The sequence below is a fragment of the Miniopterus schreibersii genome (genome assembly GCF_964146895.1).
Source record: "Miniopterus schreibersii genome assembly, chromosome: 3".
In the NCBI taxonomy this organism is placed as follows: Eukaryota; Metazoa; Chordata; class Mammalia; order Chiroptera; family Miniopteridae; genus Miniopterus; species Miniopterus schreibersii.
The window spans coordinates 99,962,175-99,982,255 of NC_138103.1; the positions used below are offsets into that span (position 1 = coordinate 99,962,175).

Sequence of the window (20,081 nt, forward strand, 5' to 3'; positions counted from 1 at the left end):
TTTATTTTCAAAGTCTAATTTTAATCCAGACTGAACAAACAAGCAGAGAGGTGGGAAAGCTAACTGCAGAAGCAGACACAGGTGTACCAAATGTAAAACAGTGGGTTATTAACAGAACTATTTACATGCATATTTACAGGCAATCTTTTTGTACATAAGCTTTACTTTTCGTTAGTTGGAAAAGATTTTTGACATTAGGTAAAAATAGGACTGAGGCAGTACCACATTATAGTAAAAGTATTAGAAAAGTGATCCTCAAGGTGTATCAATTATAAAGCCGATGAAAACTCGAGTGACAAAGATCTAGCAAAATTCTCTAGTAAAAAAGTCAATGCAACTCATGCTACCAAATAAAAATGAGAAAGCCGTATAAATAAAGCAGGATAATGTCATAGGCTTTTGGGTAATGACATTAGGTGAAAAAATTGAACAATTCGGAATTGCAATATATCCTCAGTGAAGAATCTTGGTTGTTTAGTGGGAAGTTCTAACTCTTTATTTTAAATGACAGTTTAAAAGCCCTTGGTATCAAATAACACCTGGATATGTAAGTCAGTTAATGATACATTCTGAGACTTTAGTGCCAGAGGTTTTTATGATTGTGACTCATATTTGAAATCCAGTTCAATGAGACATTAAATGTAAAACTAAATGAAAGTCATATACTCATATCTAAATAAAGGATGCTACATTTTTGCAGTTATATGTATTTCCAGACTAAGACTTTTTCCCTCAAGAAAAGCTGAATTTAAAGAATAAGCTTCTAACCAGCTAGCAAAATTTACTTTCAACATTTCATTTATTTCAAAATCGATTTTATTGCAGCCAAAACAGTGGAATTAACTGTACATAATAAACTATTTTATATATATACACATTTTAAGTTATAGGGAATAAAGTTTATTTTGGCAGAGAGTGTTAAACAAAATTAAAGTTGCATACATTAGTAACATAACTCAACATCCTTAATTTGGTATAAGTGTGACACATTTTCTTGCTTTCCTGTGTTCTGCTAATCACCATAACCTAAACTGCTTTATAAAACTGATACGCTGAAATTTAACTTCACTGTTTTCGCTTACGCTCTGATTCCAAACAAAACTTTTCATAGGCTTCTTCTATCTCTGGGTCCATCTCATCATCAATATCATCCAAGTATCTGTGAAAGAAGCAGAGATGACTCATGAGCTTCATGTTTTTCAGTGCAGAAACTGTCTAAAATGCTAAACCACGAGGAGAAATATCTGATGTAACTTTCCTAGACTGGGTTATGACTGAACGCAAGCACTGTTTAGAATTACATTAAACAGTGTACAACAAATGCTTAATATGACGTGTTAAATTTTACAGTGGATTCTGAGTCCGTTGTATTTTGAAGTTAAGATTCTGCTATACTTTAGACGTGTTAAATTCTTTAACCTAATCTAAAAGTTAAATCAAAGACTTCACCTATAAAACTTGGGGGCTCAAGGCCGATATTAATTTCACAAATTTAGCTTATCAACAATTACACTATAATTAGAACATAATTTCAATGTACCACCCCCCTCTAATGACCCATCAATATTTTATGACTACTTAACATCAGAAATGGTATTCCTGAAATGACAACTTAGTTATAATCTACTTGGAATCAGACTTTCATAGCAAGGAGCTACTTTAGAGATCATCTATTTCAGGTTTTTCCCAACTATTCAATAGTTTAAAGTGATGGAAAACAAGGTTTTCCATAGTTAATTGCTCATGAAGGCCTTAATATACTTATCCTTACTGAATTCCCACAGCCATCTTAAAAAGACAGGTGCTACTATCATCTTAACGCCAAGAACAACTTGAATTTCCAGTGGTACACGCAGCAGGGTTGAACTTTCCTAATTGTGCTTAATTAGGTCCGTAACATTCCTAAATTTTTTCTTATTAAACTAGTTTATAAAAGTATGGCAGTATTATATTAGAAGATTTGAAACCCACATATAATTAAAATACCACTAAATAGGAAAGAATAAAGGTGGTTCACTTTTTTAAACCCATATAAGAGAAGATACATAAGAAAAACTGAAGTCAGAGATTTAATCTGCTCCTCTTACTGCTTAGAAGAGAACCCAAGCAGCTTGTCCAAATTCCCATAAGCTGTTAAGGGAGCTGGGACTAATCCTCACAAGTTTCTCATCCTTTTATAACAAAATGTAGTTAAATCTGATGGTAATAAAAAAATTTATTAACAAGAATGGCAGGTAAAGCCGAGCCGGCATGGCTCAGTGGTTGAGCATCAACCTATGAACCAGATCACAGTTCGATTCCTCGTCAGGGCACATCCCCAGTAGGGGGCGTGCAGGAGGCAGCCGATCAATGACTCTCTCATCATTGATGTTTCTCTCTCTCTCTCTCTCCCTCTGAAATCAATAAAAACATTAAAAAACAAACAAAAAAACCCGACAAGTGCTGGCGAGGGTGTGGAGAAAAGGGCATGTAGTACACTGCTGGTGGGAATGCAGACTGGGGTAGCCACTATGGAAAGCAGTATGGAATTTCCTCAAAATATTAAAAATTGACCTGCCATTTGACCCAGTGACCCCACTTCTAGGAATATATCCTAAGGAACCTGAAACACCAATAGCAAAGAACTTATGCACCCCTATGTTCGTAGCAGCGCAATTGACAGTAGCTAAGATCTGGAAACAGCCCAAGTGCCCCTCAGCTGTGGCACATTTACACCATGGAATACTATGCAGCTGTAAAGAGGAAGGATCCCTTATCCTATGGGACAGCATGGATGGAACTGGAGAGAATTATGCTAAGCAAAATGAGCCAGAGAAAGACAAATATCACAAAAATCTCACTCATATGTGGAATGTAATAAACAAAATAAACTGATGAACAAAATAGATCCAGAGATACAGAAGCATGGAAGGGACTGAGGGATCTCAGAGGGAAGGCGGGGGTGGGGGAGTGGGTGGGGAGAGATTAATCAAAGAACTTATATGCTTATATGCACAACCTATGAACACAGACATTGGTCTGGGGAAAGCCTGGGGGTGAGGTAGATGCGGGGTGGAGGGGATCAATGGGGGAAAAAAGGGGACATCTATAAAAACAACAACAACAACAAAACAAAGACACTGAAATATGAGAATAGGACCATAACTTACCTCTTCCTATCAGTCAAACATTTTTATAGAGTAATTCACTTTGATCTTAATTTATCCTTTAACAGCTAAGATTTGAGCCTTCTGGCTCTGTCCAGAACAGTTACGTGTTCTCTTTTAGTTCTCAAAAGTCTCAAGGAGGAATACTACTATTCCTAGTTTATAGATGGACAAACAGGTACAGAACTTGCCCAAGATCTCACAGTATTACAGCTGCTTATTTTAAAGTCTTAGGCATAAAAATAGAATCTATTTTATAAAAACAAATTATGCTTGTGTATACTACATTTTAATAGTTTTCTCCCTCATCTACAGATAAATTTAAAAGATCATGGCTTTCCAACATAATTATCTGAAAACTTTTGGTAAATAAGTACTACACATATATCACTATAACACCATCAAATCAAAATGCACACTCTTTCATTATCTACTTTTTTCTACAAGCTGTGGCCACAGAAATTTCACCAAAAAAGTTAGTAGCTAAAGAGAACTTACGGGTCACCAGCCCCTGATAAATCTGTTCCATTTTCTTCATAATCTGGGAAAAAGTCTTCTCTTTCAAGTAACTCTTGATATTTCTCCTGGTAATCTACAAAAAAAAATAAAGAAAAAAATTGAATGCTGAAAAAATTCACATGGAATGGCCAGTTATTCCTAAGAAATTCTAATATGACTTCTCATTTAAGTAGAACTAAAGTTTAAATAGCAGTAAGCTTTGTTTCTTTATCTAGTAAGCAAGCTTAATTGCATATTTAAGAATAGGTTTTATAAAACTTATGTTCTAATTGGCTTGCCTCTGCCCCGTGTGCTCATGAATCTCCTCTACACGCAAGCGGGAAGTCAAAGCCAGTGCGCATCTACCAGAGAACATCTCACAGCCCGTGTATGCTGCTTACACGCCCTGCTTCTCTCCGTCAGACAAAATGCCGGCTATATAGCTTATTGGGGACGAATGTGTTCTCCATTCCCTCCTGTTTTCCTTCCACAAGGAGATTCAATTAAACATCCTGGCTTCTGGCTCTGCTGTTCCTCCCCAAGGACGTAAGTGAGCTATCTATCTGGCTGCCAGACGACAGCCACCGATCCACGTTCCTCAGTCAGCAGAGGCCACCCTAACACAGGGGCCCAGTGTAGGGCACTTTCTTTTCTGCTGTGTCCTTGGGGACAGCTGGAAGGCAGCTGCCTGATGAATGTTTCGGCTGTACCCCTTCCCTCGGTGGGCTCTCCCTAGGCAATACAGGAGACAGTGTAGCTCTCTACTTGCCAACTGCTTAGGCACAGCTACTGAGTATCTTGTAAGAATAGCATGTCTGCGTGGTGTCCTTACCTTTGAATAATAAAATGGATCAGTGTGTATTAAAACTAGTTACCTTAAAGTTAGTTTCTTATGAACAACAGCCACCTCAAATTTCAAGAGGATAATTCTATTTGACTGGGTAAAGACCCCACTTTTTCAAGATTGGCAGTTTCTGTAAGACTTTAATTCCAGTTTAAAGGGTTAGCAATATTTTGACATTCAATTTTGGCAATTTGGAGACTATTTTAACTTATAAAACCTACCTCCAACAAATACTTGAGCTAACAGGAAAGGAACATTCTTTTAAAGTACAAGTAAGTTCACAAAAAACATCAAGTCACCCGGTGACAGAACAAAGGGGAACTGAAAACCACAGTGACTGCAGCTGGGAGGCTGGTGGACCACGTGGTAACGAATGGGCTCAGATTTAAAACCCACAGGCCAGAATGAAAGGTCTGGGCCCAATGAAACAGAAAGACGGAATTCACGCCCCACACTCATCTCACTCTGCACAAACCCAGGGCATTCAAAGGACTGATCTCTCAAGCAAAAGATGGACCAGGAAAAAAGAAATGCAAAACACCTCAGTGGCAAAGGAGTGTGGTATGTCTGTCTGGGTTTGGAGTGGGGAGAGAGTACTCTGGTTCCCCAGAGAATTGATAACAATGGGCCTGCACCTCGACTTGTTATTACCCACAGAAAAACCCCTACGACAAGAAAGTAAAAACTTGTTCTAGGCCACTGTTACTCCTGGGGCTCCCGGCAGGAGCAAATATAAAACCCACTTTGGATAGGTGCTCCTACAGTCCAACACAAGTTTTCATGAAGAAAAACAAAAGGGCATGTAAACAAGGAACAGTCACCAAAGGCTAACACATGTGCAATCCAGGGACTGAGAACAGAGAACGTAAGTGTGGACAGAACAAATGACAGTGTAACGGACCCGACAGAGATGAAGAACAAAGAACCACAGGAATCCAAGTAACTCTGAAGAGTAGGGGAAGAAGGAAAATCTGCAGATTTACAGCAAGGTCAGACTGATAAAGAGTGCCGTGTCAGAGCTGACAGACCAGACAGACCCTGTGCAGACACGGAACAGGGCGAGCTTACAGAGGTGCACGGTGCAGAGGCAGGCTGCCCAGGACGAAGGATGGCTCAACACCTGCTGTCGACAGGGGAGACGAAGGAAAACATCCGTAACCCCCGCCACAGCCCACACAGAAAACCAGCCTGCGGATTCAAGACCTGAACATAAAGCATCGGGAGATTTACAGAAGGAAATGGGATTTGCTAGTAGTGAGGAAACTAAGTCACAGAGAGTGCAAACAAGACATAATTTACTCTACATTAAACCAAAAGCTTCTATATGCTAGATAAACAAAAGGGAAGGGCAGCACATACTGGGAAAAGCTGACCGAGGGTCACTTTCCAGGCTCCGCAAGGAATGACAAGCAACAAGACAGACAAAGGCTCCGACAGAAGCGGGCACGGACACCGACGGGCCATTCCCAAAGGGACAAATCAAATAACAGCTCACAATTTCATACAATCAGACTGACAAAAATTAGGCCTGGCAACAGTAAGTGTTGCCAAGGGTGAGGACTGGGAGCCCTCGCACGCTGGACACACTAAGTGGCGCGATCGCCCTGGAGAGCAGCCTAACATTCAGCAAAGCTGAGGACGCGCGGCCTGTAACGCGCCAACTCCGCCTCCTCACCCCAGAGAAGCCCCTGCGGGCACACGACTTAAAGATGTCTGTGCGAACAAGTGTGGCCCACCCGACCCCACAGCAGGGGAGCTATACTGTGGGTTAGCCTGAGTGGAGCATTATGAGCCATTTAAAATAAATGAACCCATGCTACAAATATCAACACAGGTAAATACCAAAAATAATACTGAATAAAAGTAAGCTGCAAAGGGTCGTGTACAGTGAGACACCACTTGGGTTACTACCACTGTGTGCGCCAGTCCAGTAGTTTACAGACACGTAGGAAGTGAAAAGACACCACAAGGATACAAACCTGGGGCAGCAGTTACCTCTGGGAGAGGTGACGGAAGGACTGAACTTGGGGGTGAGGGATCAGTGACAAGGGAAAATGGCTTAGTAGTATCTGCAGGGTTTTATTTCTTTAAAAAGATCCAAAGTATATAGCAATATGGCAAAATGACCTTGGTTTCATCTTGACTATGAATCAAGGAGAGTTTTGTGTGGTTTTTATATTTTCTGAATGTCTCATAATTTAAAGATGGATGTTAGGTCCCCAGTCCTCCTTCCCGTCTCAGCGTGCTGCAGGAGGGACAGTTAGGCCTGCTACCCAGAGGGACAAGTGGGGAAATGCTGACCATAAGCTGGCTGTACTTTGTACCAAATGGGAAAGTCTCTCTCTTGCTCACACTGCAGTCCCATTTATCCCAATTAAAGTAATGCTTCTACAATGTCCTTTTCTGGAAGGGGAAGTGTACAGAGGTTTAGATTTTAATTAACTTTCACCCACCAAGTGTTAATGAAACCTGTAATTCTCAGTATCTGCAAGTATTAACCCATATTAATGAAAGCTGCTAACTATGTAGTAATTAGAATCATCTCTTCCTTCCATTCTAATCACCTGAAAGTTCAGAACAGAAAAACAAAATACTAGGGGAAATACAAAATAAAACCGGTTGCATTTAATTGAGGGATTCTTCCAATCCTTCATTGCTAAGGGGACAGGGCGGTAAACACTGAGCAGACAGTCCATCTAAAATGGTTCCTAGTGGTTGCTGTGAAGAACACTATATATAAGACAAGCCTTCACCCTGTACTTTGGAATGATGTGAACTCCTCGAAAAGCTGCAACTCAGTGCTGGTAAGGAGATGGCTTTCTGTAATTTACTATCTTACCAAAGAATGGGGGAAAAGACCGTGAGACACGATACCTGGATCAGCTGCAGTGAAAGGAACACCATCAGATGTATAAAATGTTGGTTCATTCTAGGATGGAACAGAGTGATAAAGATATGTCATCATTTCAAAGTTGATTTTTCTAAAGCCCATTATCAATGAAGCATGGCCTATGTGCCCCACCTGAACCTGATAATGCAGCGCAAGAGCAAACACAAGCCTCCCAGCAGCCATTGCCATTTCACCGGGAAAGCCTCTGGTTTTCAGATTTATTCTATCATCTTGAGCCTTGTTCTCACACTGCGTCTACGCCTGTCACTCCTGGTGAACTGCTCTGCTCTGCTGTGCAGTGGGACTCGGCGTTGACTCGGTGTTAGCTGTGGTTCCCCCTCCCCACCACTTTTCTCCTTGAGCATCTCTGAGACTGGGGGTGTAGGAGCAATTCCTCCATAGCTACGTTACATTTCTTCATGTTGGGAGCTTCAGGGATCACTGGCCTGGTACCGTTTTTTATTTTCTTAACACTGGCCTGGTACCGTTTTTTATTTTCTTAATTTACTTTATGACAACATGCAAAGTAAAAGTTTGAGATGCAGGCCTTTGTTATGAATTCCTTGGAAAAACTGTTTCCTGGAATCCTTACCCTCTCCTAAGTCCCAGTCCTATTTCCCTTGCCCTGGATGGACTTTTCTCTAGTCCAACCTGTCATGGGAGGGTCCCATGTTCCTTCTATTCACCTGCTCTGCTTGCTGCCAGGTGACCCTAAGCCAGTGAAGAGTTATTAGGCATTAAATTCTGGGAACAACTTATGTAACTCATGTAGAAATTGCCAAAACTGAATTCAAGCAACAAGCACAAGTTGAACAGCAACCACCAGCATACCATAAAATAGTTAGGATCGTTTTCAGGTGTTGCTTCTCTGTAGGTTGAGGTTACATGCACTCGACCCCAGTTACTGGAACGGAGCTCCACAAGCTTCAGGAGCATCTGTTTCACGTCTCTGCAGACAGAAATGGAAAAGAGTGAAAGTACATCCACCAGTGCTGTGGGGCTCTAACACCAGACTCCTAACACGGCCTCATCAATTTACCATGTACATTCAACGCTTTGATTTTCCAGGCATTTCCTATAATGACACAAATTCACCCTTTTTTAAAAAAATAGCTTTGAAATTTGTTCCATAACTAACTACATGGTTCTCAAAGGCAGTGGCCATCCTGCAAACACTGCTGTGTTTCCCACTGGACTTGGAATAGACTTCGCCCAGCTCTTACAGGAGAGGGAAGGGAAGCAGCCAGCGACAAAGGCCACGGGCAGGCACTACGCCGCTAAAGGAAGCGTGCGTGTGGCCTGGTGCGCAAGGTTTCCACTGCTCTGGCGAAGGGCGCCAGTCAAGCCCCTCCAGGCGGAGCGAGGACGGGCCCCACCTGCTGCAGTGCGCGTCCAGGACAACGTTCTCGACCCTCTGGACCACTTCGTCCATGTCCGCCTTCTCCTTTTCCTTCCAGGCGTCTTCCAGCACCGAGCCTGTCAACTGAACACAGGGTAGAAAAATGCAGCAGCCAGTCAGCAGGTGTCCTAAGAATGTAACAGTGGCACTTCGAGTGTTCCTTAAGCAGGTTAAACATTCCCAGTTGTTCTCTACCATCTAACACTCGCATATCTCAATACCTTCTACGTTTTTCTTGACTGAAAGAAACGAATGAACTACAGCAGAAATAACCCAGCTGTTCGATGATGATGGAGAAACAACGTGCCTGCGAACAGCGGGATCCTGGGAAGCTACTGCAGGAGTGAATCTGTGCGCCGCACAAAGAGCTAGACCTTTGGCAGGTGGTAAAAAGGCAGCCACAGAGTAAGATGGTACTTATGAGACACATCTACGGATGTGGGAAAGGAAGGGGTAGAGTGAAGGACTTCCACGTCTCACTTCTAAAATCTGCTTCGTACATTAAGTATATATTGCTTTTCCAATATTTAAATTCCAGAGCAAAGTAAAATGTCAATATTTAATGTAATAACAATGTTGAATTCATTTGTGTACTATACATACTTTCTCCAAACTATATGCTAAAGGGGTAGAACAATTACACTTCAAGGAAAGAAAAAAGTAAAACCTACCTTCAGTAACTTTACCGCACAAATGAGGTTATCATCCATAGGGTTAGAAAAGAGGGCGTTCAGCAGCTCCCGAAGGCCAGCCTGAAGAATATCTGCTCTTGTAACCTGTCCATTTGTTCCTTTGATCTTTTGGGACAAAAGAAAATGAAAAGCCACTATGCCAAAACATAATACAGACAAATAAATGGTTTAATAGTGTTGGTATTTTAAGTTAAAATACAAAAATCACAGAAACACACTCCGATATCTTTGCAAAATTAGGCTTACTTACATGTAACTAAGATTTCTAATAAAACTAGTAAGCTACAGGTAAAATTTTTCATTTATCACAGGTAACATATGGTCCAGATACGTAAGCCTCCTTGAATGTTACTGCTTCACGAAGCATCTCTAGTTTATTAAGCTACCATAGTTTTTGGGAACACACAGCATTTTACTCTGCTATTTGTGTATTGTTTTAAAATACTCGGGTTTTGCATGAGCATGGTATGTGTGTCCTGGCTCTCTGGCAGGGAGAATTTTAGGTTCCAGAGCCATGCCTGACCTTCCACCCCCCACAACACCAGTACTTCCAAAGAGGACGCAATGGCGTCTAAAAATGGCCTCCGTTTGAGGCACATTTAGGCTGGTGCTCTTGTTTTGGCTTATATAACAACTAAAATGAATGAGATTTAGACATCCCAGTTTTATAAAATTGAGCCCCCTGTGATAAAAAGGGACAGTAAATTAGGCACTAGACTGGATGTAGACGTTTAGGTGCACTGACGCACACTGGATCGTGGACTTGTGTCTTTTCAGTGGTGGTTACGGTGCTAAGTCCTCAAGTCAGGGTTTAAGGAGATAAACCTGTGTCCGAGACTCACTAGTCAAAGGACCAATCAAACATCTCTTACGAAGTACTACCTAGCACTGAAGTTGCCTACTGACAGGCTCACATGTATAGTGCCAATTTACAAACAAGTCTAGCTGTACCCTTTGTACAAATGCATTTTATGTGGAAGATTAACATATAAAATAGGACGGAGAACTAATCTGGGTGAATTAGGTGTAAAAATCATAAACTCCAGTCTCTCCCCTCTTTGCTCAAAGCTGTGTGTTCTGTAGGTCAAGCTGCTTTTCAGCCGACACCCGAATGTCAACACATCATAAGTACTAATGTTCCTGATGGAAGAATCCAAAAAAGTACGCATGTCTCCATTTTCAAAGGTTAAACACGCATGGAGCACTGCGGCTTTCCAAAAGTACACGAAGACTTTAAAATGCCCAGAAACTACTTCCCAACACCCTGTCTTCACAGAGGAAAACAGATGTTCCCGTAGGGTACAGACTCCCCCAAGTGGGCACTATTTTCTCTCTCTCCCATTTCACTCTTAATGCTGTAAAAGTATAATGTAAACACAAATTCCTTATTGAGATCAATTTGTTCTCAAGCTTTACGTAACAAAAGCACGTAACAAAAGAAAAGGTCTCACCTCCAGGTTAAGATAAAGCTCTCCCAGGAAGAGCACAAACGCGTGGAACCGTTTTCGAGTAGCTTCATCCCCCTTTGCAGCTTGATCTCTAAGTTCATACTCAGTCCGACATCTAACAGAGAGAAACCTTTATAAGCCCTCACTGCTTTGTTTTTTAAATAGTCAAACAAGATGACCATTTGTTGGTCTGGTTGCCCACAAGCAATACAGAGGCAAGTGCAATGCACCGAGGCCCTGACCTTCTATGATAAAAAGTGTTCCTGTCTATGCAGAGACCAGACTACGCTTCATCTTTTCATACCGAGATGCCTAGTTTTAAGAAACTGATACAAATACTTGAAAATAAACCTATCAGATCAAGTTGTAGTAAGTTTAAACAACATACGTTTCATAAGGTTCAGATGTACTGGCACTGTTTTTACCCAAGGTGTGTCTGTAAAATGTTCTACTCTTTCTAATATATGAGCTTTGAAACAAATCTTTAAAAATATATAAAAATGGCCTCCTCCAACTTAGCTGAAAATAAAATAAATTCTTATTAAGCCCATTTATCCTTGTAATTTCCACTATATAAATCAGAGAAGAGAAATAAGGGGCAAAGTCCCTAACTACACAGACACATAGAAAGCAATTAAGTTGGTCTCTATTTCTAACAGAGGCTGAAGGAGTCAACTTACTTCCCCTCGACCTGGCCCATTTGCTTTACTAAGTGACAAAAAGAAACCGTCCTCTTGGAGCTTTATGGACATAGTTCCCACAAGGTCTAATCCATCGCAGGAGCCTGTCGCTGCCATGCCAGTGAATTAGGGGGTCAGCTACAGCTAACACGGATTTTTAAATGGACAGTTACCATTTGGGTGTTAAATATCTTGCCTCATCTTTATTAGTAAGGTGGTGATGAGGTGGGAAAACTGTGTTTTATAAAATTGATCTTGACGGTTCTTCTGAAGACCAAGGGAGGAGCTTATGTCATTCATGAAGGACCAGTTTGGGTGGCTTTGTAAAGCAACTTTCTTTGAAGAAAAAAAGAAGTCATTCCTTGACCAAAAATATACTGTGGATCAGTTTACGAGCCAACTGTAAATACACCCAGGACAGCTCATTGGGCGCCCACGTGGCTTACAAGCTATAGTAAATGAGAAGTTTCTGTACAAGTCAGAGACAGAAGGTATGTGTTACCTTCTCATACATACTAATTCCTCACCAGGAAAAAGCTGGGATATCTATAAATAGAACACTGCGGTTAATAATGGAAAGGATTGGTTAATTAATGCCAACTTGGTTACCCAAGCACCTCGTTGGCTGCTCTCCTTTCTGTCCTTTCTTTTACGACTTTGCAGGTGAAATCTTTGAAATGACCTTTTGTTTTATAAATGCTAGACTATTATGCATTAAGATATGTCAATATATGTGCAAAAGCAAATTCCTACTCCTGCATGTGGCTGATTGTCTAGGTGAGAGCAAAGAACCTAAACCTTTTTAAGCTAAAGAGTTTCAGTTATAAAAGTAACACATGCTTATTTCAGAAAGGTTAGAGCAGAGAAAAATACAGAACAAAGTCACTGCAACCCAGGGATAACTGCTGTGAAGGTAACTTGTCTTTTTCAAGTGTGCTTTTCACTAGTTCTATGATTAGCATTTTCCCTGTTCACATCTTTGAGAGTATCAGTACCACAGAAGCACACATGGGGCAGAGTCAAAGGGTTCGGAAGAGGGCTTCTCAACCACGCTGCACAGTAGAATCACTTGGGAAGCTTTAAAAAATCATGCTGGGCTCCACCTCAGTCCATGACGTTAGAATTTCCCCGAGTGGGGCAGGGGCTCAGCCCTCTCTCACCGCATGGCTGGGGCTGCGCCACTGAGATCAGCGAGCCTTCCTGCCACCCTACCCCCCGGCGTGCCTGCTCTCATGCCTTTCCAGAAGCTTTAATCTGCGTTTCTTTACCTACAGGGAGGCTAGGATATCTTTTCATAACTTTGTCATTTACATGTTTCCAAACTGTACCCATTTGGAGCCATTCCAAATATTTCCATTAAAATACTGGTCTCTGCCTTACTCATTCCTAAGAGGCCCCTCTTTTCATGTTAAGTGAGCTCATTACCATGCGCTATATGTCTTCCTAGTCTTACTTTAGTTCATATAAACTTATGACACCCAAAATATTATAACCTGCGTGTAATTAAGTTTAATCTCTTGCTTTAGGGCCTATGGTATCATGTCTTGCTTTAAAGGGCTTTACCAGCCTAAGATTTCTGTTGGCCAGTGAACCCCCTAGTATTTACTGTCTTCCTTGCATGTACATCTTTGCTCTATCTGAAACATATTTTGGTGTGAAGAGCCAGGAGCCCATCTTTGCTTTGTTGCCCCGCTCCCAGCACACTATCTCGAGTACGTGACCTGAAGCACCACCTTCGGCTAAAGCTTGATTTTCACGTGAAGTGATTTCTGCTACCTTCATTCTGCTCCTGCTCACTTTAACCACACGGTGGAATATTGTGCAACCGTCCAAAGTATCTCTAAAGAACTAATGTGCAAACTATAATCAACTCAGAGACAGCCTTGTTACTGAATAAGTAGCTCCCCCAAATTAGCTTATGAATTCAACGTCATCCCCAAAATATCTACGAAAAACCAACAAAGGCTCTATAGTTCACATGCTGATCCTGAAGTTCATTGGAGAAAATAAGCAGGCAAGAAGAGCAAAGAGAATTCCACAAAACCATGGGGACTAACTAGACTAAGCATAAAAAAATTAGAGCTTTTAAACAGTACGGTAATAAAACAAGTGAGAATGGACTATTAGAGTCAAAACCCAAATAGGACACAGTGGGATGAAGGTAGAAGCAGTTCAAACCAATAGGGAAATGGATCATTCAAAAGAGTGGTAGGGGAAACACTGGCTGAACTCGTGGCAATAAAAATCAGATCCTTGTTCAAAACAGGTACGAAAGTACTAAGAAATATGTGATTGTTTTTAAGAACTGGGGAAAGGAAGGGCTTTTCTAACGAAGCACGAAACCAAAGGCAGAGCCCACTACAAAAAGACTATATAACTATAAGCTTGCCCGACAACTTTCTACACTGTACAGTCTTTGGTAAAGAGCAACAAATTCTAGTACCTTCAGAAGTAGTTTTTCTTTAATGTCACATATTCACACTGACCTTTGAAGTAGCAATTGGCGGAAGTTGCCACTCTGTGAGCTAATTGTCAGGTGATGGGACAGGTAATTACACAGGCGAGCTCCCATGTAGGAGAAATTTGGAATGGACGTGGCCTTTCAAAGAGAAAAAAATGTTTGTATGACACAGATAATCGTCATTAATGCAAACAGCAACATCCCAGAGAGGAAAAACATTTCTACTCCCCAAACCACCTTCCTGTAAAGAAAAACGTTCCCGTCTTCTGTAACCGCCAGGCCTCAGGCAATTAACTCTCCCTCCCACCCTTACAACAAGAACCAGAGCAAATACGAAGGGAAAGGGTTAAGCCAGTTCTCCCCATCATTTACCTGAGCTTCCTGGAAAGCAGACAGACAATATGTCTTTATTTTTAACCCATTTTTAAAAAATTTTTTAAAAATTGATTGATTTCAGAGAGAGAAACATCGATTTTGTTGTTCTACTTATTGATGCACTCATTGGTTGATTCTTGTATGTGATCTGACTGGGGGATCGAACCCACAATGTTGGCATGTCGGACGATGCTCTAACCAACTAAGCTGCCCAGCTTGGGTAAACTAACCCATTTTTGCACAAAAGATGTACAGGTACCTGGCTGCATAGTGCAAATTATGATACGAGTATCTGCCAAACTACTGCTCTGTGCTGTTTCTCAGTGATAGGAGGGCACCAACTCTGGCATCTAGCAGTCCAGAGTGAGGCCTTGTGCTATGTGACTTTGGACATCACTAAACCTCCCTTAGCTTCAGTTTCTTGATTCCTAAAGAGCTGATTAATGGTACCTGGTGTGAGAGATTAATATCTAAAGAATGCTCCAAAAACACCCAGGGTAAAGAGGAAATTAAAATGGGTAAGCCATTTAAAAAAAAATAAGACAGTGAGAAAACACTACATATCAAAGACTATGATACAGCCAAAGCAGTACTCAAGAAGTTTAACTCTCACTGTAGTTTTTAAATAGAGAACATAGCTCACTACCAAAAGTTAGGTAAGAAAAATACACATTAAGAAGTTAAGGGACTTGGCCAAGGTCACAAAGGTAGTGAACCAGAGTCTAGATCTAACAAATATCCCGATTCCCTTCCAACCCTATGCTCCTTCTATTTACTAGCTGTAGTAACCTCAGACAAGTCACTTTCAGATATGTATAAAATGGGCATAAGAGTAATATCACACAACCACTGAGGAGTAAATGAGCTAACTACATGTCGAGTATTCAGCATTGCTTGGCATGTCGCAAGTACTTTATAATTATTGGATCTTTTTATTTCTAATTATTTCCTTGCTCACTCAGGACCCTGATCATTTCTCACCAAAGAAAGACTGGCTTCTCCTGACACCATGAATGTGTATCTGATACTATAGCAGACAAAATTTAAAAATATATACTCTCCCCATTATTGGTAATGCCTTTTTTTAGTTTACATTTAAAATGATCACACACAATTTAAAGACAAGAAGTTCTACCAGGTTGGTTATTATTAAGGTTCCCTACTTCCCCTACTACACCTTGATTTTACTCTCAGACAACCACTTCGATTCTTGCAGATACAAGGTTTTACCTTCTATCTGCATGAGCTGTGATGTGTCAGCTGAGGCATTACTACTAGCTTCCCGCCGAGGAAGGTGAGCAGTTTTCACTCCGCTTAACCCACCCCGTCCCTCTACTCCCCACGCTTCCGTCTGCCACTGCGGAAATACCATGATTCTACTTATTAGTTTTGTGTTTCCATTTACGGCTGAACCATGTATTTATACTTATTTCTTTCTTGTACAACTTTGTTTTCCCTAGACACACAATTTCTTCTGTAGTACTTTGTTTTCTTATGTACTTCTCATTGGTTTATTCTTAAACTCACTAGTTTGTAAATTTCTTAGTATCTTCAATCTCGCTCCTGTGCTCCTCTTACCAGGGAAAGCCTCTGCCCTACTCCAGTGAAGCCCGGCCCCTCCCCGACTGCCACGCACATGACTGCTCTCAGGATCTCCTCTGACCACCACATGGGTGACACACAGTTCTGTAAAATTCCGTTTCCTCCTCCCCATGTCTTCATCCTTGGCTTAATTCTGTGTTTTGCTGGAGTACTCTCTTCAGTAATTTCTCAAGAAGGGTTACAATAAAACTTCAAACTGGCTACTCAGTGCAGAAAGATCTAGAGGGTCTAATTTTTTTAGATTTTCTAGCAATCTTTCTGCCTCATTCCTTATCCTGGAATCTTTTCAAAATTCTGCATCATAGGTCAGGGAGACTCTCAACTATCCTCGCTGGTTTAGAACTCAACTTATTTAGATCTGCCAAGTCAGTTACCTCTCACCCCACCTGCTTTCTAGTTTCCAAACTGGGACTTCCCTTTCCTTTCCCCACCCCAGTCCTTATGGCTTCTGGCCTTTTGAAACCCCCATCCTGTCATTTAATGGTATTTGAGGAAGAATCAAAGTTGAATATGAAGATTTAATGTCTTTTTTTTTTAAACAACAGGTCTTCCTTTGTTGGTAACTATGACTAAATTCCCTCAATGGAATTTAAAAACCATTGGTAAATCTGTGTATCACTGATCACAGAATGTTAAAACTTAAAATAGACTTGGTGTTAGGACAGCACGGAAATGCAGTTTGTCAGGTGACAGCCTCTCCACCCGCCCTGAACTGTGATTGGGCGGCCTACTGAAGAGATGAAACTACACAAGAAACCAGAAAAAGTTTAAGAACCAAGTATAATTCTTCCATTTTCTTATCTTTCATTCTTTTCCAATCCATTTAGAGGCCAAAAGTAGGTATCTGGACAATTAGAGCAGTTCTATCTTCCTGCAATCTCAGGCATTTCTGGAAACCTGAGAGTTGGCTAGGGCAGTGATTTTCAACCGGTGTGTGCAAAAATTTTAAACACGCAATGCCTGACTATTCAGTCAGGGGCACCGAACCCTTTCCCTTAGACTGTCAGAGAAGAAATGACAGCAGCCAACACAGCAAGAACTGGCAGGTATGAATGAATCAAAGTTATACCTATTTTTTTGTCAGATTGGCAAAAAATGTATTTTTGGTGTGCCGCAGATTTTTAGTGGTTAGTTTATGTGCTATGCAATGAAAAAGATTGAAAAGTGCAAAGCTAAGGAATACTAGGGTCCAGTAACAACCCAGAGCAAATCGGAAATATAGTCAAATGAAATACTAGGTGGCAAAAAAATAAAAGTAAAAAATCAACCTCTTGCTATAGTAACCCCCCCAATAAATTCCAGGTTTAGCTGATCCTTGAGCAGTGATGTAAAGAACCCGAAGGTTCCACTTATCTTCACCTCCTGCTCCGTTTTTCTCAGTCTCACACGACCTTAAATGTCTTAAAAAAGTGTTGTCTATTTATCCCCCTTAAAATAGCACTAATGTGGCAGGGACAATCTGCTAGTATCAAAACTAACCTTGTATGAAAAACAATCCAGATATTAGACTTTCAAGGAACTGAGATGTAAATCCTTGAAAACTCTAAGACAAGCAGAAATATTAAAACAAGACGGTGTCCTGTGGTTTGGCTTTTTTTAAAAAGGACTATTTATGAGACAAGAAAGTTCTCCCATGATCTTTTTTCTCCCCTACACCAATATTGCTAGGAGAAAATACTGTAGTCTTTTAAATGTACTGTTAATTTCAGACCCCCCAGAACAGAAAGGGGTGGGAAAAGGTCTGACACTACGGAGCCTTCCTCACAGATGCCCACAGCTCCTCCCATCTGCCTGCACAGAGCCTTGGCTACCCTGGTGAACTTGCAGTCCGGCTCCAGACCTGGGTCCCCAATAATAGGAATTTTATACAACGGACACCTAAAAGCTCCCATGAACCATAAAGAGTTAACGAGTGTGGAGGCAAGTGCACATGAACCTGGCCTCCCTCACGGAGTAGCCACCATCCTCGGGCTTCAAGGAAGCTACCTGATGACTATCCCATGCTACATGCTACCAGCCAACCTACCTGTTGATAGATTAGTTCCACGAGTTCTTGCAAAGCATCGTCTGTGGTAACCCAGCCGTTCAGGGTCTCCGCAAACTGTTCAATTTCAGTTTCAAAACTGCCAGGCTGCTCTGTGAGATGATTCAAGAAATCCTGAACATATTCTGATAGAGTTGGATAATCCTCACAGCCATCCTCATAGGATTCCTATAGATGCAAAGTTAAAAAAAAAAAGTTTTAATCCTGCAATTGGCTGAAATAAACACTAGGCAGCTTTAGGTTGAGATGTCTCCAGCACAAACGATTTTTTTAAAGAATCCTTCATATGATAAATTTGTTATTTTCTTGAATAAAACTAAGTCCACTGAGGGATCCTTCTTCCTTGCCTAGTGGCCAAAATGTTATAAAAGAAGGGCTCCACCTAGCTGGGTAGGAACTGTCTTCTCATCCCTGGTGGACTGACAAGATGGCTGAGAAATAGTTTAAACCAATAGTTCACTACAATGCCAGTATCAAAATCAAGATTTTCATCTATTTATAGATTCAATAAGATCTAGGATTTGCAAAGGGAGAGGAGGAGGGGCCAGGGATATAGAGCCAAGAATGGCCACACGTAGCTGAGAGGCCATGAGGACTCATTACACCATTCTCTATATCCTGATAGATATTTGACAATTTCTATATTGAAAAAAGCTAGTAAGGTTTGTCTTCTTTCTATCTGTTAATCCCCAAGGACAGGGAAATATATACAGTTAAGCGACTATATAATTTCATCGTAGCGTATGGTGGTAGGAGACTTATTGGCTGCCATATCCAGGTTTCAAGGCAACCTTGACAGTAGTAGTTTCCAATTAATGTCCCTACACTATCACCTCTGAAGTTTCCAACCTTGTAACTAATGGCAAGAGGTTGAGCAGGTGAGTATTGCAGAAGGTAACAGATCAGAGCATCAACTTACACTCTCCATGTCTGGAATGCCACCCAAAGCCTTCTGAGGTTTACTTAACAATTACGGTTCGATAATAACCATGCTGCCCGATGAAATTTACCCCTTTCCAAAAGGAGTCAGATGAGAAACCAATACAAAAGAATTAGAATTATGACAACAAGAAGGGTTAAGTTCTAACGTCAGGTAGTGCATAAAGGAAAAAAGATAAATCACACCTTTTTGCCCAAATTCCCCTTAGGAAAAGAAAGCTCCTGGAGGTGGGCATACATCAGTAGAAAGACTAACCCAGTCCGTTGTTCCTGTTGTTGATGCTAACCAATGTCCTTAGCTGACCATCATTCCGAGCTGGCCACATTTCAAAATTTTTATTTCTCTCTAGACACTAAAGTGACCCTCAGGGACAAGTTGCATGTACTCTGAGAGGCACTCAGGAATGAGCACCAGCTGCAAGAATAGCAGATCCCGTGCCTGTATCATGCCCAGACAGTGTTCATTGAGAAGAGCCGGTAAACTTACACACTCATGTCTGTCTGATCACGCACACACCTGAATCCGAATTCAATGACCCATTAAATTAACGTTGATGCAATTCAAGTTCATGAACAAATATCACAGTTGGGTGACTGAGGATGCGATGAGTTAATAAGTTAACGAGTAAATTCCCGACTAGTTCATAGTAAGGCAGTAAGTGTTCAACAAATAAAAACTTAAATTTCTAGGAAAAGACAAACACATTCCAAACAGGAGAGCCACGTTCTCATACCTGAAAGGGCTAAGGGGTAAAAAGTGGAATGGTTAAGAAGCTACGCTTCTTGGTACTAGGATGATACTCTGATTAGTTCATTCATAAGCTGATAGCCACCAGCTGCATGTATGTTATTCATTCAAAACCATCTGCCTGCCAGGTGCGAGGACTGTCCTAGGTGTGGGGAGTACCATCAGGCCATGAGTAAGGAGACAATCCTCCTCTGTGGGCCTTATATTTCATGATAGAAGGCATCATTCAGGCACTGAGAAACACTATGACAAACATGGTCAGGGCAGGATCCTGAGGAGGTAACAGAAAGAGGCCCCAAGGACATAGGTGCTTCC

General features: G+C 41.2%; 1 protein-coding gene across 4 annotated transcripts in view; it reads right to left on the reverse strand.

Annotated features, from left to right (window-relative positions):
• PAIP1 (poly(A) binding protein interacting protein 1) overlaps window positions 1-20,081 on the reverse strand; it is a 27,098-nt gene continuing 7,017 nt past the window's right edge. For all 4 annotated transcript variants that reach the window (XM_081132393.1, XM_081132392.1, XM_081132391.1 and 1 more), the window contains exons 3-11: window positions 18,062-18,247; window positions 14,084-14,196; window positions 10,921-11,032; window positions 9,449-9,574; window positions 8,755-8,861; window positions 8,210-8,327; window positions 7,363-7,417; window positions 3,645-3,738; window positions 1-1,159 (exon numbers count right to left, since the gene is read on the reverse strand). In XM_081132393.1, the coding sequence (XP_080988519.1) occupies window positions 1,066-1,159; window positions 3,645-3,738; window positions 7,363-7,417; window positions 8,210-8,327; window positions 8,755-8,861; window positions 9,449-9,574; window positions 10,921-11,032; window positions 14,084-14,196; window positions 18,062-18,247 (1,005 nt within the window). In that variant the 3' untranslated portion in view covers window positions 1-1,065. The remainder of the gene's footprint in view (window positions 1,160-3,644; window positions 3,739-7,362; window positions 7,418-8,209; window positions 8,328-8,754; window positions 8,862-9,448; window positions 9,575-10,920; window positions 11,033-14,083; window positions 14,197-18,061; window positions 18,248-20,081) is intronic.